Here is a 25,639-nt window from a genome sequence, read left to right as displayed (position 1 = left end):
TTAAAGATTTTTCAAAATTTAAAAAATATGGCAAAAATAGGTAAGTTTTTTTAATTTTTTTATAATATCTTGTGATTTATTTTTTTCGTGAATGTTTAAATTTATGTTGATCTACATTTCTTACATTCAAAATCACAATTTTTTTGTGTTATCAGTAGAATTATGGAAATTTCATGAAGCTAATTGGAGAAAATATAAATTAATAAAAATTTTAAAATGTATTTTTTTTGCCTATAAAGACTAAATATGTTTTAGATATATGGATTTATCTATCATATCCATAAGGAAATTGAAATTTCTTCTTTAATAACTATTTTTTGAATATGTTATATAATGTTTATTTATTTTTTCTAATTTTTGTAAATAAATAATAAATAAAAATTATTTAAATAATTATATTTTCACTTAAAAGTTGCATGTTTTATTGTTGGATAGGAGAGTTGGGTTTTCCCATTCCATAAAACATTAAACTTAAGAATTATAATTAAGCATGGAATTTTTAATAAAATTATAATTAACTATGATAATATATTTTTTATAAACTATTAAAATATATTAATTTAATATATATATACCTCATTGAAATATTATATTTAGTGTTATTGATGCATTTTTATGATTTATTAAAGTATTTATAATGTTTTCAAGCAAAGATATACATGAGTATTCCTATACATCTCTTATGCCTTTGCTGTACTGGTTTCCGATATTTTAAACCTGAAGAGTAGTTAAGTCATTCAGCCGTTATCAAATGGCTGCAGCTGAAGCCGAAGCTGAATCCGTAAGTTGATTACAGATAGGCAAGTTGAGGCATTTCCAGTTGAAGCATTAAACATTCCCAGTTTTCCCTGCAAATATCGGTTTGCTTCCCGCCCTCGAGCTAGAAGGAATGTTGGAGGCAAAGAGTTTGAGAAAAGCCCTCGTCCCTTCTTCTCTCCTTGAGAATCCATCTCCTGCGAGTCTCCAGTCTACTCGCCTTGCTCTCCATGTCTGAACTCTCAAGTCCTAACCTTACTCCCCTCTATATCTCTCTCTCATTAATGTTACTTTCTTGCTTTCCAGGTCAATGGCGTTAGTTCTTCTTGCTGGGTTTACATTGCTTCGGGATGCAACGTCTACAAAATCGAGGTTCGCATCTCTCCAAACTACTCTGATAAATTTCTTGATTTCTTTTCTCTAGCATTTCTTTTGCAACTAATGTTCTAATTGGAGCTCGAACAAGATTGCATTTTGCATCGTTCAATTAGTTTCTCGTTACCAACTATCAGTTGTTTGTTTGTTCGTTTTATTTCATTCTATTTGAATTGGTGATGAGCTTTCAGTATTGGTCACTGCTTATTATTCAAAGTAATCGATAAAATTTGTTACATTTCTAACTTAGATCAGATGAAAAATTCCACTGTTACTATAAGACACTTGATAGAAGTGGAAGTTTCTAAAAGGAAAAAATAAAATCGGGAACTGGCAAGCGGCAACAGTAAAAGGGAATTTAAAGGAAAGTAGCAAACAAAGAAGTGCAGATGTTTTGTTTTACGTAGCAGAAAGATGGCGATATTTTTTACTAATTAGGGAAGAACCCTCAAAATGCATGTCTATTTTTTTTATAAGATAATTACCAATTCCACTATTCTCTATTAGAATTTAATTCAATTAGTGGTGAATACATGTGTTCACCATTTAACATTCTTTTTTTTTTGAGCAAATAGTAACTGAGATTACATTAAACGGAGGTGCATGAGAAGATGTACTTCAAGAGAAAAACAAAGAAAAAAGATTACAAAGGCGGAGCACTGTCACTAAATAAACAATCTCTATGAGCACCAGATTTGGCTAACCCGTCTGCTACAGTGTTCAATTTCCCTGGGAATCCTGTTCAGCTTAACCTTCATTGAGTCCAATGTCTCTAGCTTCTCTCAAAAAATGAGCCAAGCTCCAAGGCCCGCTGTCTTTTTCCTTTAGCCATCTTATTGTATTAGCTGAATCACCCTCAAATGTTTGAGAGGAAATTCCTAACATTTTAGCACAACAAAGACCCGTGAGGGTTGCCACTATTTCTGCCTTTGTAGAGTTAGAAAATCCAATCGGGCTACTAAAATCCCAACAAATATTCCCATCTCTGTCCTGGATTATACCTCCAATCCCTGCTAGACCAGAAGATCCTTGGGCACTCCCATCGAAACTTAATCTCACTATCCTTTCCTCCCTTTGATTGCAATAGACTTGGGGATGAGAAAAGAATTTCCACTAGGTTTTGTTGAAGATCATTCAAAGAGAAGCCAGCAAATTCTTCAGAATTTACAGCCCACAGGTTGCAAAAGAAAGTAATAGAGGAGACCAGATCTACTGTTCTTCCTTTATTCTCAAAAATCCTGTTGTTTCTTTCTTCCCACACACCCCACATAACAGCTTGAGCTACGGACCTCCAATACAGTTCGCCTATTCTACCTAATATTGCCACATGAACTCCACTACCTGCTTAGGAAACACCCACCTAAGACCAACCATTCGAGAAAATGATACCAAATCTTCCTGGTTACATACAGCACAATGCATAATAAGATGCTCTGCTGACTCCCCATTGTTTAGGCACAGAGGACAAACATGCAGAAGGCTCTGCTGACTAACCATTGTTACATTACACCTCTAAGGTAATGTAACAGGTCTCCAAGTTCGTCTGTTTCTACTTCTCTCAGAGATCCTCTTAGATTTAGGTTCCAATTAAAGCCGGAGGATGAAGGGGTAAGGCAAGAGGAAATTGTGGCTTCTTTGGATCGGGATAGGTTGAAGATACAGATACGAGGGAAAGCACTAAGGGTCTCTCACCCCACCAAAGGTCAGTCCAGAATCTAGTCCGATTTCCGTTTCCCACCTTATATCTAATAAATGAAAAGAATAAGTCGTAGGCTGAAGAGATACCTTTCCAGGGGCTGATTGCTGTCACTCAGTTCAAGTGGACCTTGCCATCCCATCCATTTGAGTTTCTCCCATACTTGCTGCTGCTGATGGAAGTCCAAGTGGATCTCGACTCGATAGGGAATCTCCATAACCATTTCCCAAGTAAGGCTTTATTCCTCTCTTTGATATGGGCAATTCCTAATCCACCACCTTCCTTAGGATTACAAACCTGATTCCACCGTCCCACAAAAAATCATACTGGAGTTTCTCAATCTTGTTTTTTATTTTAATCAGGACTTGGAAAGCAGAAAGAAAGTTTGTTAGCAAGTTTGTAAGAGATGTTTTTATTAAAGTAATCCTACCCCCTTTTGAGAGAGAACATTTCTTCCAGGTAGCCAGTCTTTTTTTGCAATTCTCAACCACCGGATCCCTAAAAACTTGAATTCTCGGGTTTCCACCCAGAGGCATCCCTAAATAGGAAATTGGGAGCTTTTCCAATTTGCAACCTAGCACTTCCTTGAAGCTGTCCAGGATTTCATCACTAGCATTCAGGCCTACCAAACTACTTTTTGAAAGATTTACCTGAAGCCCTGTCACCTTTTTAAAGCAATTAATTACCCACTTCAAATTGTATATGCTGTACTCTTCTGCTTCCAAGAAAAGCATGAAAATATGCTATGAGCATTAGTGCATCTTCTGTTGTATACGACTCTGATCAGCTAATAATTAGTTTCTCTCTTTTTTAGGTATCAATGGAAGATTCTTCAGTTACCAAGGGAAAGGAAAGTCTTTTGATTCCTGTTCAAGCAGAGGTACTCAGATTCAGATTGTACATTCGTGCATGCTTATTCTACATTTATGAATCTCGTTTGGGCTTTTCAGAGATTTTCATTTCTTTTGACTAGTGCGAGGCACATCCATTGAATGTGGTACTAATATGAAAGCAGAAACCTTACTTATGCAAGAAGTATTATATATTTTTTCATTGTGACTTGGTGGAAGTGATATGTCCACTTTATATATTTATAGATGTACTAATTGTTTGGCCTCTCTTTTTGGTTCACTTGGTCATCTTATTTTATTTTATTTTTCTTGAAGGTCAGGCATTCCTCATTACTTAACCGTTGCCCACATCGTTCAGAAGTTCAAAGTCTAGTTCTTGCTGAAACAGAGTGTAAGAGATAATTCTCTATGTTTTTAACACCTTTTGAGCCCCACTTACCTGTGAAACCTATTGATTTATACTTGTAGATTTATATTAGGGGAATTTATGATTTGCCCCACCTCATAAATTTTTATTGGTTTGTGTTTTATTTGCCAAAACCCCCACCCACGATACAATACCCTCCCTTGTATTTTGATAGATTCCCCCATCTTTTACTGTTCCCAACTGGAGAGACCAATAAAAATTTATGTGGTGGGGGAATCAATAAAGACCCCTTTATACTAATCAAAAGTGAGATTCCTCTTTTGATAGACGAAGTAACACGAGAAAGTTTCTGATGGAAGCTATACTCATTAGAGTGCCATGCAATGGCATTATTTCATCCATTTTTAATGATAAGAAACCAGAATCTTAAGGCCTCTAACACCTGTAAACCTCAAAGGAGTGCTTTGGGAATGTTTAAAGTCATAATTACCAGTAGGGAAGCAAGGTGCCAACCAGCTGGTTGGTGAGGCCTCCTGCTGGTCGTAGCGCAGACTTGGGATTGAATCCCGCCTGCACCTGGGTTGGGGGATGGGCTACCCCCCCCCGTTGAGTAGCCCTTCGAAAGAAATAAAAAAACCAGTAGGGAAGTATAGCCTAAAAGAGCAAGAACTTTGCCATCTCCATCCCTTCATGCACCCCTAGTATCAAATGGCTTTACCAAAGTGCAACCATCAAAATAACTTTTAACCCTGGAAGGGGATATCATTCCTTGAATGGATTAGAGAAGAACAAGACGTTTTTGAATGGAAGCCATCTATAGGTCTAAGATTTTTTATAAGGATACAAGTACAAGTTTTAGAACCTGGCTATTCCAAGAGAAGGAAAGAAGCATTCAGGCTGTAGATGATTGCATTTTGACTAGGGAAATCCACTGGTTGAGAACTCTGGACTCCTTTCAAACCTTTTCTTTTGACGACTAATAGTCATACTAGGAAGGATAGGACCAGCAGTGTGGGTGCCTCCTGAAGGTTGGGTAAAGCTGAATTTTGATGGTAGTAGCCAAGGCAACCCAGGTCCTTCAGGTGTAGTAGGAGGGGTGCTAGAGATAAGGACAGCAACATCTTAGCCTTGTTCTCAGGCCCCATGGGAGTAGGAGACTCTAACAGAGCTGAGTTATTAGCGGCTGTACAAGGTGTTCAGATAGCAGACCAACTAGGAGTTCAGAATCTGGTAATTGAAGGAGACTCCAAAGTTGTTGTGGGATGGTTGACTGTTGACAAATCCAGGCTCAGTTATATGGTCCTATAGGGACCTCTTGAGTAAAGTTAATTGGTTTTCAAGGAACATGAATATTACCTCACATTGGGTGGGCAGAACAGCAAATACCTTAGCGGATTGTTTAGCTAAGCAAGGGGCCTCAAGGGAACAATTGTTTTGGGCAGCTCTTTAATCTTTTGTTTTTGTTTGGTGTAATTCTCTTTTTTCAGGAAAGGTGACATCTCTTGCCTCTCCATGGGTAGCCTGTAATGATTTCACCTCTTGATCTTTTCATTAATAAAATCATATTCATTTATCAAATAAAAGAAAAAGTTTTAGAACCTGACACAAGTATTAGGTGCCAAACTTGGTAAGTCTGAAAAAAAAGGATTCAGGGTCAACAGGTATAACTTAACTTTTTCTTTTTGATGAATAAAATTTCATTAAGAATTCATTATCAACAAAATAAACTGTTACAAGCATCCCAACGGGAGGTGCGAGGTGCAGCCTCACCCTTTAAAAGAAAAGAACAGCACAAAAATCATAAATGGGCCCAATTCAACTGATCCCTAGTTACTCCTTTGGCTAAGTAATCAGCAAGTGAATTAGCCACCCTTCCCACCCATTGTATGATTAAATTCATATGTTGTGTTTCCCATTTGAATTTCTTCAATTCATTTCTGTAGCACCATATCACTGAATCTGTATCTCTAAGCCAACCCACCACCACCTTGGAGTCCCCTTCTATCACCAAGCACTTCCACCCCTATCTCTCTTGCAATCTGTACACCTTGTAGGACTGCATACAGTTCAGCCCTTAAAGAGTCTCTATTTCCCATCGGTCCTGAGTATAGTGCTTGCAGATTCCCATCCTTGTCTCTAATGGTTCCTCCAATTCCAGATATTCCCGGGTTGCCTTGACTATTCCCATCAAAGTTTAGTTTCATGAAGCCTTCCATGGGTGGTGTCCAACTCAGTGGTGTTTTAGCCTTGTGTACTGAACTAGAAGCTACTGAAAGCCAATTCCTCCAAATGTCAAAGGAGAAACTTTTAAACAGTTCCACAGTTTGTAGCCAATGTATAGTTCTAGCCAAAACACAATCCATAATTTGCTGCTTACTTCTCTCCTTGTCTTGGAAAATTCTGGCATTTCTTTCTTCCCATAAAGTCCAAACCACTGCTGAACAGGTATAACTTAACTTTTAGATTTTAGTTTCTAATTATACATCTTTTATGTTATATGAATATTCTTTTTTTGATAAGCATTTTATGTTATTTATATTTTTTTGATAAATATTTTATGTTATTTACATGAATAATGGAAGAATTGTTGGGAAAGAAAACAAGTTTTGTATAGAAGCATGATTCAACAGAAACACTAAATATATGATGATTATGCTTATCAAATACAATTAATACCCAAATTATATCCTAAGAGTTTGAGGTTCTTTGATTACATATTACAAATTCAATGAAATGATGATCCTCTCAAATGTTGTGTTGATTTCCAGACGTGTCAAGAAAAAGATAAGGAACCCATTTTGAAGCATCATATGACATATTAACATATATCTGAAGTCAATAGCTGTAAGTTTGGGAAGAAATTTTTTAGTTGGGTCTATGATCAGTTATAAGCCTAGTCTCAGGGTCCACACATAGCAATTACATCCTTGAGCATCAATTGGACAAGAAGGAAGGTGTTTTTAGGAGGACCTTGGACGTAGGATGACTATGATTGTCAAATATACAAGGAATTTAGGGTAGTAAACCTATCATCTTTTTCTTTTTTCTTTTATTACACATCATTTTACGTTCAGCATGAATAACATCATTTGCTTCTTTTCCTCTTTTGAGGATTGTTTTGTGCTTCTGACATACAGCTACTCATTGTACATGAAATAACCCTTTACATGATTTTAAATCTTAGATATCACTACATATAATACTTTTCCTTATCCAATAAACCAAAGATTAAAAAAACACAGAAAAAAGAAAATGCTTCCTACATGGGAAAATTACCAATATAATTCAGCTGCCCCACCTCATCCCTAGCTAGTACATCAGTTATAGAGCGAGTATTGGTATCCATATGAACAAATATGTTGGCTCATGTTTTTAGAAAATCTACTATACACACACACACAATAGAAGATAGGTAAAACAGTAGCAATAGTCCTACTTTGGAGGGGTTAATCAGAACCCAGCCCAACCCAAGATTCTGCGCCAGTAGAGTAGACCCCAAATACAACGGATCCCTGTTTATACCATAATCAGCTAGAAATCTTGCCTCTAATGGAATGGCAAGGGAATCCATGGGTCATTCCCCTCAGCTACCATGCATTCTATTACTACTTGAAAATCCCCTTCTATTTCCAAATTGGAGGAATCATAATGAGTTGTTGAATCTCAGACATTGAAGAAGTGCTAGAAGCTTTGCTCAGATTGAATTACGTTCTCCTATAAGTGCAACTGTGCAATTAACAATTCACAATCACGATTTATACTCCTCGCATCCCCAAATCACCCTGCATAAGTGCAACTGTGCAGGAACGAGAATTTCTGTCAATTTCTGAAGTGGTTACATAGGAATTTCTGTACTTGCAAGAACCTGTATCAATATCAGAAGAGAGGTCTCAAGACTTTGGTCTAAGGATTCTAAGGGTCAGTTCTCAGTAGTCCAGAAGTGGGGCTTCTAAGTCTTCTCAGTAGTGCAGTTGGCAAGATTTTGGAGAATTCTATTCCATCTTTGTATTTTTTTTTGGTTCTTCGAAGAATTTTATTGTGAGTTGGTATTTCTTCTGTTTTTCATGATTCTTTTTCCTCCTGATACAATATCCACAGGCAATGGCTTCTTAGTCTTGGGGACAGTTGATTCTTATGGTCACCTAATTGTGTCTCAACTGGATACTAGTGGTCAAGGTATCTTTCTCTTCATTTTCTGTACTTCTATCTGTATAGATAAGGCCTACAAGTACTGAAGTTTCTTTTCCTCTCTAACTTTTTTGGTCTATATGAGTTGTTTATTTTTTTAATTTTTATGCATCTATATTTATTATATTTTATTAATATGCATAACTGATTGTTTCAGATGTTGACAGGATTACATATTCAGTAGTTCCTCGGGATTGTGGTGTAGGGGAGGGTAGCTGGGCAGGCCTCTCCTTTAGTCCAAGTTTATGGTCCACGGTACTTAATTTATTATCTCTGAACAAATGGCATGTTAGTATTATCTTGGATTGGAATTAGTTTTTGACTAGTACATGCTTGATTTGGAATCCATTGTGGAATATAAGTTGAAGCTATTTACAACTTTGTATAAACGACTTTCATGTTTGTGCATCGAGTCTAAAGCCATGTAGTCATGCCTAGCTTCAGTTGATGTGTTAGACTGACTTGTGTTCAATTATGAGATTAGAGATGTAGTAGTAGAATCAACAGTCGCTGCAAAAACAGAATGTACAAAGGAAATATTTATGCTTTTAAAACTCAAATTTGTTAGTTTCTATTTATTCCTTTTGACCAAGTGCTTTTTTTGGCTTATGTACGAAGTTTCTCTACTTCTTTCAGATCTTTCCAATTGTCCCTTACTGTTTGATTCTTCCAGGTAGCTGTTGCTCATAGTTTTTGCAAAAGCATTGATGTTTATGACCAGGATATTCATCTTCGAAGTTTACGCACGTAAGTATAATTAATTGTTCTGGTTTTGCAAGGTCAAATTTGTGGTTAAGGCTTGAGTAGCTCCAATCTTAATTTCATTATTGTCTGGCAAAAGATGGATTTAGTGAGTGGATGTAAACAAGTTGGATTTATGAGTTAAATGGAGGGTTTAGTGAACCAAATTAATTTATAAATATAAAAATTCATAGGATATAAATGCCTCCTTATCGAAAGTCAATTAAATGGTTGAGTCACTAAGTGAAAATTTTGAACTGGTTATGGGTTAATGGTGGGAATATAGACAATTGAGAGAATGATAGACAAGTGATTAACAGAAAATACAGAGAACTTCATGTAGTTTCAACCATCTTTAAAAAAAGCGCAAAAAATTCATGAGGTCATATCTGATTTCACTCAGAAGATAGAGCAGTTACCCTCAAATGGGCAGCAGTGCATGTAAGAAGAGATGCAACTCCTTTCTTGTGACAATCAGGATTCTACTACTAATCATCATCATAATCTACCAATGTATATGTTATAATTTATCAAATTCTTGGACTTCTTGGTGTTTTCCATAAAGCCTATTGCATCATATTTTCTTGTTAAGTCATTATCATCACTTAAGTGTTGTCCCACCTATATGGGGTCGGCTACATGAATCCTGTTTCACCGTTTCGTTCTGTTTAGTGTCATATCTATTGTTAAATTATATCACTTAAATAATTTCTTACTACAACCCATGTCCTTTTTGGTCTGGACCTTCCAGCCCCTTCAACTTGCAGCAGTCTGCTTTTTCTTATGGTGTTGTAGATGGTCTCTATGCATGTGACTGAACCACCTTAGTCTACTTTCTTTCATTTTATTACCTATTGGAACTACTCATAGGTTCCTTAGAATGGCTTCATTTCTGACCCTCTCCTTTCTAGTTTTTCCACATATCCATCTCTGCATATGTATTTCCGCCACACTTATTTTTTGGACATATTTCTTGACTGCCTACAAACTGCTCCATACAACATTGCTGGCCTTACAACTGTTTTATAGAAACTTCCTTTTAACCTTAGCGGTATTCACCTATCACATAAGACTCTGGATGTACCATCCATTTTGCCCATCCTATTCTTACTAACATGGTTTGACACAGTTTATTGTATCCAACTTCATTAAGCTTTGTGCGGAGCTCATTTCTTGGGGATGAAAATTCAATATTGGCTGTTGCTGAGGGCTGTCAGGTCAGTTGCAGGCTTATACACACCTTTAGCTTACTTGATGCTAATGATCTTAAAAAATCTTCCATTTTTTTTATTTATTTATTTTTAATTATTGCAGCTTACTATATGGGACTTGAGAACACATGAGAATGGTGGGTGTGTACAACGAATCTGTGGTTCCATGGGGGATATTTTATATGCTATTTGCAGTTCCTCAGATGGGGCAATTGCGGTAGGTGGAGCTGATCGTACTGTAACCATTTATGACCCTCGTAGGTGGGTATCCGAAATGGTTACATTTGATCCATATCTGAAATTATTTATTTATTTATTTTTTACTTGAAAAGACCTGTTTTTTGCTCCAAAATGTATCTATTTCTGAAATCAAATTAAGCTAAGCTACAGAGAGACTATTTGATCATAGCATGTATTGAAGGGTTAATTAGAGAGGACTTCTATGATGTTTGAAATTGATATAGAACCTCCTTTCTCACCGGTACATGTTTAAAGAATGAGACAACTTATAATTGGGGAATATTTAGTTGTTGGCTCTCTTCTTAGACTATTTTTCTTTTTCTTTTTTTGTTAATGTTATACAAATAATTCAAGATTCTTATTTGTATTTGACATCTTGGTTGCAGATGGTCAGCTTTTGCAAGATGGGTGAACTGCTCAAAGTATGAGGTGGGTTGATAAATTAAAGTTCTATATCACATATTAGTTTTCCTCCCAATATCTTATTTTACTTTGAATTTGTGCATCTGACAAGCAAGCCAATCATTATTGTCTTGATTTCAGAGAAAAAAAACCATTTCGGATGTTTATGGGTTACAGTCCCTCAAATATCTAGTTTTGCTTTCCAGGAAAATAGTAAAACAAAGCAAGACAGTTATGGGTTCAGAATGTAAACATGAATTAAGGATTAAAGCTGGGGAAAGCTATAGGCATAGCCCGGTGACGATCTCTTATTCACACCAGCTTTGTCCTTTGTCTAATTTAATATAAAGCAAAAAGTAATGAAAATTAAAAAATTGCTTTTAACATATGCGTAACTATAGTTTTCTTTTTTTATTTGAGCACTTTTACCAAACTAAAAATTTAAGCATATATTTTTGTATATATGCATGAGTAAAGAACAAATCAAATTGGGTTATATGTATGTATTTGGTTATGTAAGTATGAACATAACAGCTTGTTCTGTATACATTAGCCTCTTACATATATGCTTGCAAGGTCAGGTTGGGTTCTGTTGGATTGGGTTGGTTCTTATTGGCCCCACCAAGATGCATTTCTAACAATAGATGGTGAATGATTCGAATGAATGGATGGCTATGATACCAGGATTCCTGGACAAGGGTTTTTTATCATGTGGAACACTTTATTTTTGTTTTGTTTTCGATTTTTTTTTTTTTGTGAACTCCATATTCACAACTTCTCAAGCCACTTTATTTTAGTTATATATGTATTGTTCAGCTGATGTGGCTCTCACTTAAGTGAGGGCACAATGGTAATTCTTGTATTTCTTAGAAGAGTATAAATAAAAGAAGGGTCGACTAGAGGGTTTGGAATTTTTATCTCTAGTTCGGCTGTGATCTTTTCTCCTTCTTCTTATTCTTCTCCTTCTACTTCTTTTCTCTCTTCTTCTCCTCTTTCTTCTGATCTGAACTTATACGAACATCTAGTCTGAGTTTTATCATGGTATCATAGCCACGATAATCAGTTCAGATAAGTCGTCTCCTTTTCTCTCAGTTCTGCGCATTCCTTTCTAGGGTTTTGCAGAATTCTCATTAATACCTAGAGAGTTTTCCAGAAAGAAAAAAAAGGACTGGTCGTTTTCTCCTTCTGGGGGTTTCCATGCCTCCAATGAGTGCAGTCGTTGTGGTTTTGTGTGGTTGGTAGAAAACCCTCTACTCGGCAATTCGAAGAGGGCTGGTTTTGTGATGGTGACAGTGCAGACTTGGTACCCTCTACTCGACTGGTACATGATCTTTGAACTAAGTTGTGGTATGTAACAAGTTTTTTTTTTATATGTTGCAGAACTGAATATCCTATTCGTGAGGTGTGTTGTGAGGGTTTCTAGTGCTGACAGTAGACGACAACAGTAGTGCTGTTGCTAAAAGTGGTGAACAGTTGTGAATATTGTTGCTGAAACAGTGGTGAATAGTTGCGAGTGTTGCTGAAACCTGGTACTAGGAACCCTAGTGGTGTTCAGTCATTCATGTGGAGTGTGGTGATTTATTAGGGCAGTAGAGTAACAATTTAGTGGTACAGCTTCTCATTGTTTTCTTGTGCAGTCATGGGAGACAGCAGTGAATACAAATCAAGTGTGATGGTGCCTTCTGATTATCTGAATGTGCAGATGACCTCTATAAAACTGAATGGTGAGAATTATGTCCCTTGGGCTAAGTCTGTTGAAGTTTTCCTGAAAGCCAAAAAGAAAGTGAAACATGTGAGGGAAGATAAACCCCCAAGTGATTCTCTAGGATATGATGAATGGGAGAAAGGAGGATTCTCAAATTATGACTTGGCTATGGAACAACATGGAGTCCAAAATTAGTGTGAACTTCATGTTTTTAGTTACAGCCAAGGAAGTCTAGGATCATGCAAGGAAACTATATTCTGGACAAGATAATACTACTAGGGTTTACCAACTGTACCAAGAGTACTTCAATCTGCAACAAGGGAATCAGAGTCTTGAGGACTATTATGCCAGTATGAGAAATTTACGAAATGAGTTGAATGTTTATCATCCTCTTACACCTGATGTCAAAATTCAGCAACAACAGAGAGAGAGAGAGAGCAGTTGGATGTGACCAGATTTTTAGTAGGGCTGAAGTCTGAGTATGAACCTGTAAGGGCACAAATATTAGGTGGATCTACTCTTCCCTCTCTTGAGGAAGTGTTTGCTCGTCTTTGGAGGGTTTCAATTGGATCAACAGAGACTTCCACTATGTCAGATAGGTCTGCATTTGCAGTTACGAGAGGGGGAGGTCATGGTGGTAGAGGAGGTCAGCATGGCCGTGGTAGTGGTGGTAGACCCTTGTATGGTCATGGTGGTGGTGGTGGTCGTGTTGGAGGACGAGACTCGGGGGGAGCCCGTGGTAGGGGATGTGGTAATACTCAGAGAAGGTGTACTCATTGTGGTATGGAGGGACATACTATCAACTTTTGCTATGATCTACATGGCCCACCTTTAGCCTGGGCAAATCATGTAGCTGTAAACGGTGGTAACTCAAGACAAGACTCTCAAGTTACTGATTAGATCCCCACTACATCTATAGATGCTTCCAGAAAGGAGATGGTGAGTGTTTCACGGGATGAGTATGAGCGGTTCATTCAGGGTACATCTCAACAGAACACAGCTACCCTTGCACACACAGGTACGACTTGTCTAGCATCCACACCTTCCCGTTGGATTATAGATTTTGGAGCTTCTGATCATATGACTGGAACTCCAGGTGTGTTTTCATCCATTTCTCCGTCCTCCACTTCCCAATTTGTTACTCTTGCCAATGGCTCTACATTAGCCATACGTGGTGTTGGTAATGTTGACACATACTCATTATCCCTCTCCTTAGTTTTATATTTTCCAAGTTTCCCTTTAACTTGATGTCTATTAGTAAATTGACTAAGTCTCTTAATTGCTCAATAACTTTTTACCCTTCCTCTTGTGTGTTTTAGGATATCAAGACGGGGATGAAGATTGGTGGAGGGCAAGAAGCTGGTGGACTGTATTATCTTGATGGAGGTGGTTCGGCAACAACTCTTCAGTCATCTCTCTCCCCTCATCAGTGACACTGCAGACTTGGTCATCCGTCTCTTAGAGCTCTTCAGTTACTTGTTTCGTCGTTGAGTCGTCTTTCTAATTTAAATTGTGAGTCGTGTCAGTTTGGGAAACATCATCGTGTTTCATTTAGTCCTAGAGTTGATAGTCGTACATCGAGTCCTTTTTCTTTAGTCCATTCGGACATATGGGGTCCAAACAAAGTAGTGTCTTATAATGGTTACAAGTACTTTGTAATTTTTGTTGATGATTATTCAAGGATGACATGGTTTTACCTTATAAAAGAAAAGAGTGAATTGTTTTCTATCTTCTAGAAATTTTATGCCGAAATTCGCAATCAATTTGGTTTACATAATAAAATTCTTCGTTCCGATAATGGCCGTGAGTATTTTTCCACACCCTTTCAAGAATATTTGGAACAAAATGGCATTATCCATCAAATCTCGTGTATCTACATCCCTCAACAAAATGGGGTGGCTGAAAGAAAGAACTGTCACCTTTTGGAAACTACTCGGTCCCTCTTACATCAGATGATTGTCCCCAAACCCTTTTGGAGTGATGCTGTACTTGCATCCTGCTTTCTTATTAGCCGCATGCCCATGTCTATCCTTGAAGGTCAGTCCCCTTTCTCTATTCTGTTTCCCACATTGTCTCCTTTTCCCCTTACACCCAGAGTTTTTGGATGTGTGTGTTTCATTCATAATCTTGGGCCTAGAATGGACAAGTTAGATGTTAGATCCACCAAGTGTGTTTTTCTTGGCTATTCTAGGACTCAAAAGGGTATAAGTGTTATAATCCTCGTTCTCGATGTTCTTTTGTGTGTTATGATGTTACATTTTTTGAGTCTGTTCCTTTTTTCTCCGAGTCGGATACTTCTTCTCCTCCGTTGCCATCACCCCTTCTTCCAGTTTTTGTCGAGGATCCTGTTCCTCTTGTTCCAATTGTGACCCAGTCTTTGCCTTCAGTGCAGCTACCTGAGAGAGGACCACCTATCCGACAAGTGTATACACATCGTCAGGCACCGGCTCCTCCCCCAGCTTCGTCACCGTTGACAGATTTGGTAGTTGTTCCCACCCCAGCCCCCAACCCCAAGTTCTGACCTTGATCTTCCTATTGCTTCGCGGAAAGGTAAACGCAGTTGCACTCTCCACCCCATTGCAATTATGTTTTTGTAACTCACCTTTCGGCTTCCCATCGACAGTTTCTTTCTATGTTATCCTTTGTCTCTGTTCCCAAAGATGTCCAGGAAGCCCTCACTTCTCCAGGGTGGCGCCAAGCAATGGAATAACTCTCGGCCCTGACTCGTACTCATACGTGGGACCTCACCACTCTTCTGTCTGGTAAGCATGTTGTTGGATGTAAGTGGGTGTACACGATTAAATACTTACCTGATGGGAGTGTTGAACGGTTGAAAGCTCGGTTAGTTGCCAAAGGTTATTCACAGTAGTATGGTATTGATTACATAGACACCTCTCCGGTTGCCAAAATTGGGTCAGTTTGTGTTCTGATTTCTCTTGCTGCTATGATGCAAATCAGTCTTCAAATATTAGTTGTAAATTTGAAGATTAGAAGAAAGAAAGGAGAGAAGTAAGAACAACAATACAAGAGAAGAAGATGCAAATCAGTCTTCAAATATTAGTTGTAAATTTGAAGATTAGAAGAAAGAAAGGAGAGAAGTAAGAACAACAATACAAGAGAAGAAGATGGCAAAAAGATAAGGAAGGAGAAGAAGAGTCGAATTATCTCCCCTTTCTCCTCTAACCCTTTTTTTATTAAGAATTAAAAATTAGAGTGATGACAAGTATGCCCTTAAGTGGGCGGCCAGCTAGGCAGTAACATAAAGAAATAACAGGCCCATTAAGAGAGGCCCATTAGCCAACAATAAAATAAAATATATTACAAAAGAAGATGCTAGGGCCCATTCGGCCCAGTCTCTTTACACTCCCCCTCAAGCTGAGCATAGATGTTAATCATGCCCAACTTGCTTATATAGTGTGTCATTTTCCCTCTTGGAACTCCCTTGGTCAAGATATCAGCCAGTTGCTCTTCTGATGTGATGAATGGCAAACAAACTTCCCCCGAGGAAACTCTTTCCCTTATAAAATGTCTATCAACCTCAATGTGCTTAGTTCTGTCATGTTGAACAGGATTATGTGCAATGTTGATAGCTACTTGGTTGTCACAATAGAGCATCATTGGCTTCTCGTAGTCAACCCCCAATTCTTCTAGAAGGGATCGTAGCCACAATAATTCTGACACACCATGTGCCATTGCCCTGTATTCTGCTTCAGTTGAGGATCTAGCAACTACAGACTAATTCTTACTCCTCCATGACACAATGTTCCCAGCAACCAAAGCACAATAACCTGAGGTGGATCTCCTATCATCAATACATCCTGCCCAATCGGCATTAGTGAAAGCTTCCAGCTTCATGTGTCCATGTTTAGAAAATAGAATACCTTCCCCTGGAGTACCTTTCAAGTAACACAGAACCCTTTCTGCAGTGTAAAGAGACTGGGCCGAATGGGCCCTAACAACCTCTTATGTGATATCCTTTTTTTATCTTTTATTTTGTGTTGATGGGGCCTCACTTAATGGGCCTGTTATTTGTTCTTATTTTATTTTCTTTATGTAACTGCCAAGCTGGCCGCCCACTTAAGGGTATACTTGTCATCATCAATTTGTTTTAGAATTTAATAAAAATAGGGTTAGAGGAGAAGGAAGACTAATTCGACTTCTTCTTCTCTTACCTCTTCTCTTCGACATACACAGCTCTTGCACTATCATTCAGATCTGATTTGTACTGTTAATCACTGATTTTAAACCTGATATTAGAGGACTGATTCTCATCTTGTAGTAGCTAAATGAGTCTCTGTGGGAGAATGCATAAATTGACTAATAACACTTACTGCATAGGAAATATCTGGTCGAGTCATGCAAAGATATAACAACTTCCCAAGCAGTCTCTGAAACACCCCCTTATCAGATAAAAGCTCACCATTTGTAGCAGAAAGCTTATGATTAGGATCAATAGGAGTGGAGATTGGTTTAACTCCAAGTTTACCAGTCTCAGCAAGGAGGTCAAGGACATATTTACGCTGAGAAATGAAGATACCATCCTTAGATCTAGCAACTTCAATGCCCAAAAATACCGAAGATCTCCCAAATCCTTGATCTCAAATTCAGAGTTGAGAAATCCTTTGAGTTTTACTGACCTCTTCAGTGTCATTACCCGTGACCACAATATCGTCAACATAGACAATCAAGAAGGTCACCAAAGAGCCATTTCTCTTCAAGAACAGAGTATGATCAGGTTGAGTCTATGTGTAGCCAAAGGAGACAAGAGCAGCCCTAAACCTTTCAAACCAAGCCCGAGGAGACTGTTTGAGACCATAAATAGATTTCTGCAGTTTACACACCTTGCCTTGCATTTCCTTCCCATACACCCCTGGAGGTAGAGACATATAAACCTCTTCATGCAGGTCTCCATTCAAGAAGGCATTTTTAACATCAAACTGGTGTAGGGGCCAGTCAAAAGTAGCAGCTAGAGATAACAAAACCCTGATTGAGGTCATCTTAGCTACAGGAGCAAATGTCTCAAGATAGTCAATACCATACATTTGAGTGTAGCCCTTAGCAACCAACCGAGCCTTAAACCTCTCAATAGAGCCATCAGAGTGATATTTAATGGTAAACACCCATTTACAACCCACTGGTTCCTTCCCTTCAGGCAAGTCAACAATATCCCAGATATGGTTCTTATGCAAAGCATCCAGTTCGGCCATCATAGCATCTCTCCATTCAGCTTAGGATAAGGCTTCCGGTACGGACCTGGGTATCACATGGGAAGAAACAGATGCAAGAAAGGAGTAGTAGGAAGGAGAGAGAAGGCTATAAGACAGGTGTTTGGAGATACAATGGGCTGTACACTTCTGCTTGCCCTTGTAGAGAGCAATAGGAAGGTCAAGATCTGGGAAAGCTGGAGATGGGTTAGTAGAAGGCTGACCTGTTACCTCAGGAATCATGGGAGAAGCAAGAGGCTCTTCTGAAGGAGTGGAAACAACCTGCCCATGTCTGAATCTCTGCTTTTGGTACCACCTTTGGAGAACAGGAGGAGGAGGAATAATAGGAGAATGAGGTGGAAGAGGAGGAGGAATAGGAATATCGGAAGTAGGTCTAGTGGGAGAAGTGGACACCTCATGATAGGACTCACAAGGAATGGGAAGAGGAACAACTGGAGACATAGCAAAGGGCTCTTCAGATTTCTCCCCCTCAGGAGGAATGCTAAAGAAAGGAGTCAACTCAGCAAAGGTGACATCCCGAGATACAAAACGGGTGCCACGAACTGGATTAAAGCAGCATTATCCCTTCTGTGTGGAAGCATATCCTAGAAAACACATTTATGAGCCTTAGGTTCAAACTTGTGCCTTTGATGACTGTGAATATGCACATAATTAAACTTACCCACCAACCTTTTGTACCTTCTCGGATCCTCAAACTCCTAACCTGTATCACTATCCAATTTAACATTCAATTCCATAGGTGTTTCAGCTGGTCTGGCACCCAACAACCCTGTTTTTTCTAGCAGATCAAGAACATATTTCCTCTGGCACAGATTAATACCATTCTGGACCTCGCAACCTCTATCCCTAGGAAGTATCTTAATTTGCCAAGATCCTTTGTCTGGAAGTGACCATGCAAGCAAGTCTTCAACCCGTCAATCCCTAGTCTGTCACTGCCTGTGATAACAATGTCATCTACATATACCACCAAGAGAATCTTCCCAGCATTTGATTCATAGCTGAATACAGAATGGTCAACCTGACACTATTTCATTCCAAACTTCTTCACCACTTCACTAAATCTCCCAAACCATGCACGAGGAGATTGTTTAAGTCCATAAATAGCCTTCTTAAGTCTACATACCTTCTCACCCTCCCCCTGAGCAACAAACCCTGGTGGTTGCTCCATGTACACCTCAAGAAGATCACCATGTAAAAAAGCATTCTTAATGTCAAGCTGAAACAAGGATGTAAAGAGACTGGGCCGAATGGTCCCTAGCATCTTCTTTTGTAATATCTTTTATTTTATTGTTGGCTAATGGGTCTCTCTTAATGGGCCTGTTATTTCTTTCTGTTTAATCTCTTTATGTTACTGCCTATCTGGCCGCCCACTTAAGGGCATACTTGTCATCACTCTAATTTTTAATTCTTAATAAAAAAAGACTGGGAGGCAGTCCTAAGGATTGTGAGGTATTTGAAGGGTGCTCCAGGTCGTGGTTTATTGTATAAGAGTGAAGTCTTGAGATAGAAGTGGATTGCCGCTTTGTACATGAGAAGGTGCTTAGTGGAGTGATAAGTACAGCATATGTGAACACAGGAAATCAATGGGTAGATTTGTTTACCAAAGGGTTGAATCAGAGAAGAGTGGACTACATATGTAACAAGCTGGGATTGTATGACATATACTCACCGGCTTGAGGAGGAGTGTTTGAGCCGGCTGTACAAGGGTAGTATAGTCCTTTTATGTTTAGTTATATATGTATTGTTCAGCTGATGTGGCTCTCACTTAAGTGAGGGCACAATGGTAATTCTTGTATATCTTAGAAGAGTATAAATAAAAGAAGGGCCGACTAGAGGGTTTGGAATTTTTCTCTCTAGTTCGGCTGTGATATTTTCTCCTTCTTCTTCTCCTTCTCTCTCTTCTTATCCTCTTTCTTCTGATCTGAACTTATACGAACATCTAGTCTGAGTTTTATCAATGGGAATGGGACCATAGAGGAATCTCCCAACATTCAGGGTACCAAAGGAATTCTGGTTGTGCATATATTTATATATTCATGACAAATATTGCTGCTGTGTATAAATTATCAAAAAAAAAAAAAAATTGCTGCTGTGTATAAAGAACCTAAAAGCATTGCTTCATCTCTCCCCTCCCAAAATCTCTCTTGTACTAACAACATGTCTCTCTCCCTCCTAAATCTTTTTTTTTTTTTTGATCAATAACACTTTCATTAAATCATCAATAGAAGATTTACAAGAGGAAGACAAACACACTTATCTTCCAAGAGCAGCAAAGAACCTCAAGAAAAGGAAAAAAAGAAAGAAAAAAAACACTAAAGTTACAGCTTAGCCCAAAACAGTGAATCCCTTTCTGCCCCTTGTTTAGCTAAACCGTCAGCTAGGGAATTAGCCGATCTTTTAACCCAACATGTCTTAACTTCCATCTCCCGCACCAGCCACTTGAATTTCCTCCTCTCATTATTGTACTTCCATAAGCCATTGTAGTCTTTAATCAGCCACCCTATCACCACCTCTGAATCCCCTTCAATTATGAGTTTCTGATAGGCCCCCAATTAACCTTATGTATGCCAGGAAGAGGAAAGGTCAACAATAGGCTAAGGGGGGAAATAATTGAACAATTAATCACATGGGGGCAATTATAGCTGCAGGGAATAAGGAGAGTCTTGAGGCATTTATAGCTATGTCAGTTAGGAATAAGAAGAGTGTTGGGCATTTATAACTTGGCCAGCTGGGCATTTATTGAGGGAGTCGGTTATGCTGTGAGAAGAGTATAAGAAGGGGCTTTGGGGGATGGGTGAGGTAGGCTTTTGTTGAGTAAAGAATACTGTGAGTGATTGGGAGAGCCGGCGGTCTCTCGAAGAACCGACCAATTGTTACTGTTCTTCCTTTCTTCTAAATGAATACCAGTTTCTTTGCTGATATTTGAGTCGTGAGAATTCTGCTATGAGTCTGAGAATCGTGTGTGAACTTTTTGGGACATATCAGTGGTATCAGAGCGCGTCTTTCCTCGGCCATGGTGACAGCTAAGGAAGTGGCATCGCAGGTGGTGGGTTTCAAAGAATGCTTGACTTCTCTGCATTCTGAAGTGGAGGGCTTACGTGATGAGATAACAGTTGGACTTTCGAAGATCTCGTCTCTGGAAGGAAGCGTTCAAGATCTGGTGAGACGTTTTGATCTGTTGCTTCAGCAACAGGCCTATTCAGCTCCTTTGTCTACGACCGACATTGCTCCTCCTTTAGTTGCATCGAGTTGTGCGGCTGACAAAGGGAAGAGTGCGGAATTTCCGACGTCTTCCTCGATGCCGGTGCCGGAACATACTCCTGATTCACTTCCTCGGAAGTTGGAGTTGCCTAATTTTGATGGGGAAAATCCAGACAGCTGGCTTTTTCGTGCGGAGCACTATTTCGAGATTAATGGATTGCTTCCGACAGAGCGTCTGCGAGCTGCAGTTGTCTGTTTAGAGGGCAATGCATTGGCGTGGTATTACCGGGAAGTTGGTCGGCGACCTTTTCGTGGTTGGACAGAATTCAACTCCTTAGCTTTCTGGACTCCTTCCATAACTGCAAAGATCTCAGCTCTAAGGGAGTCACCCACTCTAATTGGGCCTGATAACATGGCAGAAATGACCCCATTTTCATCCCTAAAAACACCCCCAATCCCCGATTGTCCTGGATTTCCCCTACTACACCCATCAAAGTTTAATTTCACGAATCCACCAGGTGCAGGGGTCCAAGCCACACTCATTACTGACTTGGTCTATGTGCAAATTGCAATCTCTCCCCACTTCCTCAACATGTCATCCACAGTGTAATCTGTGAAAAGCTCCAAAGATTTCAGCCACTGTACCGCCCTAATATGTATGATAGCCCTCAGATCTGCTGCTCCTCTCTGAGCTTCTGAGAAAATCCTGGAGTTTCTTTCTTCCCAAAGAGTCCAACATACTGCAGCCCTTAGTCCTCTCCACATTGTCCTTCCTCTTTTTATCCGCCACCTGAAAAAAGAAGGGGAAAAAAGACCCTGCAAGTCTGATGGGGGATTCCAGATACATCCAAATAGGGAGAAGGCCCATTCCCAAATTGACCTCGCAAAATGGCAAGACATTAGTAGGTGAAAACCAGTCTCCCCATCCGCTTTACAAAGAACACACCACTGAGGTGACAAACAAGTATTGGGTCTCTTCTTTTGAAGTAGATCACCAGTGTTGATTCTTTCCAGATAGGCTTCCCAACAAAAACTACCAACCCTAGGAGGTATTGCTCTGCACCAAACCTCATCAACAGGGAAAGGGGGGAAGGTAGGACTGGTGGACTGACTTAAGACTTTGAAGAAAGAAGCACAAGAAAAGATGCCGTGGGGGGTAGGTGTCCAAATTCTAGAATCCGCCCTAGTGGGGTCTAAGACAACGTTATCAAGAACTGCAATAAGGCTCGAAATACTATTGAAGTCTGAGTCCCTCAAATCCCTTCTTAGACCCAAGTTCCACCCAATCCCAGAAGTGGAAGAGGACGGGGTGGTGAAAGACGAGATTGGCTCATTTTTCAAATCAAAAAGAGCATACAAAGAAGGAAATTGATCCTTTAGAGGGGCACTCCCCACCCAGGTTTGTTCCCAAAATCTCTCTTCCCTGTTCTCCTCATTATTAGTTAGGGAAACAACCATGAGAGTTGGGGTAGGGAATGATGTGTGAATGGAGACCTGAAGTCAGTATTTTGGTAAACAATGAGGTGTTTTTGTTGTGGACTTATGACCATCTCTGACACAACTTTTCCATGGTTACAATGTTAGTACTTTCCAACTCATGAATTGATTTTTGTTTCAATAAACTAAATGATGGTAGCTATAGGTAATACCCAAGCACAGTTGGTTGTTTTTAAGAGTGCACCTGTCATTTTCTTTTGTTGGCCAAATAGGAGAATGTAAGAATACTGTGGCCTGGATTTTGTTTTGCAGAAAATAACTAGTACTAGGTGGTTCACCTTACAAGATGCATAATACCTTAAAACAGTGGCATTTGAACTCACAAATGATATGGAACTAGAGCTGTGATAGACCAAGTTTGGTTCTTTATTAACATAGCACATTTTTCAATCAAGAGAAAGACAGAATGGATAACTAAGAGAAAAAAGAGCAGTGGTTGGGCGTTCCACAGTGAATTAAAGAAATCCCTATTCACTGTAGAGTATGCATACATGCTTTTCCACTTAATGAACACATGATAACCGCATTAGTTTATTGTACAGATTAACATATTTAGCATTGCACTCCTTTTTTAGGAGAACAGATTTTGTGTAAAAAACTTGTGGCCTAAATATGGAACATGCTAGTTTATCACTGCTTGGTTGAACTTAATATCTGGTGCATTCTATTTATGCTGGACGTGCAGGAACAGTCAATAAAAAAAAGTTCTGTTGATATGATGGTCATGATCAAATGATGAATGATTTTTCTTCATTTCCCGAAAAATTCTGTACCTTGTCCTTGTGCTGTACTCGCATATGATTTATTCCCATGTATACTGCCCAAGACAGTAAATTGTCCATATGGCCGTTTGCATTGACAAGCCTAGCAGTGCACTAAGGCAATTAATGATGGCTTTTTTTATTTGTTGTTTTTTGGGGTTAATGCAGATAACAGGCCTTTCTTTCTCATCAATCGACTCATCTCATATTTACATACAAGGTGTTGATTATGAGGTGATAACAGGCCTTCCCTTCAATTTTATAGAATTTGTCTATAGATCGCGATTTGGGATATGATGAAAAACACACAATGGCAGTGAGCATTTATCTCTTTGACATGCTATAAAATTGAAGTTTCCTTCTGTTCCATATATACATATACTCTATTGCCCTAGTAGAAAGAATTATCACTTTCTCAGGATGGGGCATTTTGTAACCAAAACTTTTCTCTGGAATGATAAATACATGCTTGCAGGTGTTCTGTGGAGACTGGAAAGATAGCAAAAAGATATTTTCATTCAGAGGGGACTCCAACTGGCTTGGATTTAGCAAGGTACATTGAAGTGAACATGCACAGAAGTTCCTTTTTAAATGCCAATTATGCGACGATCCATTGATGAGTATATCCAAGTCTGAACTGTTGGTACTGGGAATTGTATAATCACGTTCATTCAGGACATTATTATTCTGATGACAAACGTTCTGGGTAAGTGCCATCTCATTAGCATACTATTCTAATTTTCTTCATTTCTGCAGTCTGCCAACAGGGATGTTTTGGGAGGATGGTGCGACTCTGGTAGCATTTTTCTGGCCGAGATAGCAAATGAACGTGAGGTTGACATACTTAAAAGGTCTAGCAATGGGTTTCCCAAATGAATGCCTAGCTACTTTGTACCCATTGATGGGTACTTTTGGATCCTGTAGAAATACAGTACCTGCCTGTGCATCGTTGTGTCGTTACTTCCAAGTCGTTTGGACCATGAATTAATACTTTAGAGCATGTTCAACAGTTCACATAGATAGCTTCAGGATTCTTCATGATTCTGGAAATTATCTTCATTCTAGCATTCTTTCTCCTTTTTTTTTTCTTTTCTTTTTTTTTTTTGGGGGGGGGGGAGGTGGCTAAAAAGGTGCCATACATCTGTATGGTTGATATTAGTGCATAAATGGGTCCCATGGATGGTATGATAACATCTTTATCCTTAATTAGTCTTATTAGTAATATGTAAAACTATGGTGTATCTCTTTGTGCAGTTTTCATTATTGGTATGGTTTTAGACTCTTGACCATAACTTGTCATATTCTTTTGTACGAGACACCACAACTGTCAAGGGAGCCTGACTGGTCTGAGTTGGGCGAGAATGCTTACCTTCTTGATGGCTCATCGCACCCTGTTGTACAGTGTACTTGATTTCTTCTACAAGCTTCTTGCTTTGAAAAAGAAAATTGTGCTTACCTTGGAAATATTTCCTTCTTGCCTTTTGAGGGGAGATCCTCTCCTCTCATTTGACCCTTCTCTGCTAATGGGCCATACAACCTGAATTATAATTCTATTGATGGTTTGGTTGGTTATGTTAGAAGACCTAAGAAGGGCCCCAGTCTTGATGTCACCTATTCAATCTTTAGTTCACCAACTGATTAAAATAATCCAAATGAAAAGAAGCTGTACCATCGTTAGATTTCTCTCTAATACAATTAAAAGAAAAGATAAGGCCAAAGATTCTCCCATTTTCCAGTCAAAGGTGGACCAAGCAAAAATCCTCTTTCGTTTCTATTCGCCTTCCTTTCATTACATTTTTTATCCTAATAATTGACTACTTTGCGCTGTTTTTGTTTCTTTTTTTTTTTTTTTTTTAAACTCGTGGAAGGGTAAATCTTCGAAAGACAAGACTGAAATCCTTGGAACTTGTGGAAGTTAGGCACCCTTTTAGTTTCAATAATGGACAAGATACTGGCAATAATGGGTGGGAATGGGATTTTGTGCTTATCTAGTTTGATCATGACACTTTAACTGAATGAGAAATGAGATGCCCATGATCCCCATTATTGGCGGGTACCTAGGCTCAACCTCTCACATGTAATGCCCTGGATGGACGATGTTATTTGTGTGGACTGAGACTGTGGGAGGTTTGTTGTGGAGGGCCGGAGGCATTCGAAATCACATGGAAATGAAATGACTTGTTTTCTGTTGTTTGGTGTTTGAAGCAAGTCTACTACCATACCATACCATACACCATGGTCCATGGATTCTTATCCAAATCTTTTTTTTATGTTTTTGGCTCAAAATGGTGGTAAAGGAAGGTTTTTGATTTGGATTTGTTACAATGAATCCGGATTTTCTCCTCATAGAGTTCTTACACCAATCTCACAGTACATCACAGCCATGCATTGGGAACATCTTCCATGAATGACAACATATAAGT

General features: G+C 38.9%; 1 protein-coding gene across 6 annotated transcripts; it reads left to right on the top strand.

Annotated features, from left to right (window-relative positions):
- The first annotated feature begins 775 nt into the window (after window positions 1-775).
- Window positions 776-24,485, top strand: LOC104599907 (uncharacterized). 6 transcript variants are annotated; one of them, XR_735574.2, is made up of 13 exons: window positions 776-988; window positions 1,063-1,128; window positions 3,642-3,707; window positions 3,994-4,069; window positions 8,144-8,221; window positions 8,391-8,488; window positions 8,907-8,980; window positions 10,104-10,191; window positions 10,289-10,446; window positions 10,812-10,854; window positions 23,385-23,532; window positions 23,692-23,769; window positions 23,973-24,034. XR_735574.2 is itself a non-coding variant. In XM_010262654.2 (13 exons), exons 1-13 carry the CDS (start codon window positions 890-892, stop codon window positions 24,090-24,092), a joined length of 1,086 nt encoding a protein of 361 aa, XP_010260956.1. In that variant the 5' UTR covers window positions 781-889; the 3' UTR covers window positions 24,093-24,485. The 6 variants fall into 6 exon arrangements, 5 of the variants coding, with proteins under 5 accessions (XP_010260956.1, XP_010260955.1, XP_088744540.1 ...); XM_010262654.2 differs by having other exon boundaries at window positions 781-988; window positions 10,128-10,191; window positions 23,385-23,450; window positions 23,973-24,485; XM_010262653.2 differs by having other exon boundaries at window positions 789-988; window positions 23,385-23,450; window positions 23,973-24,485.
- The last annotated feature ends 1,154 nt before the right edge of the window (window positions 24,486-25,639 follow it).

The sequence above is a fragment of the Nelumbo nucifera genome, chromosome 5, assembly GCF_055504915.1.
Source record: "Nelumbo nucifera cultivar China Antique chromosome 5, China Antique-T2T, whole genome shotgun sequence".
Taxonomy (NCBI): Eukaryota; Viridiplantae; Streptophyta; class Magnoliopsida; order Proteales; family Nelumbonaceae; genus Nelumbo; species Nelumbo nucifera.
Note: the sequence above shows the minus strand (reverse complement) of the source record. Positions and strands in the feature narration are given on the sequence as shown.

Excerpts from the sequence above, each read along its gene's own strand:
- LOC104599907 (XM_010262653.2), top strand. The coding sequence starts at position 890 with ATGTTGGAGGCAAAGAGTTTGAGAAAAGCCCTCGTCCCTTCTTCTCTC. Across the intron at positions 8,222-8,390 it reads ACTGGATACTAGTGGTCAAG|ATGTTGACAGGATTACATAT; the intron begins GTATCTTTCTCT and ends TGATTGTTTCAG. Across the intron at positions 10,192-10,288 it reads CTGTTGCTGAGGGCTGTCAG|CTTACTATATGGGACTTGAG; the intron begins GTCAGTTGCAGG and ends TAATTATTGCAG.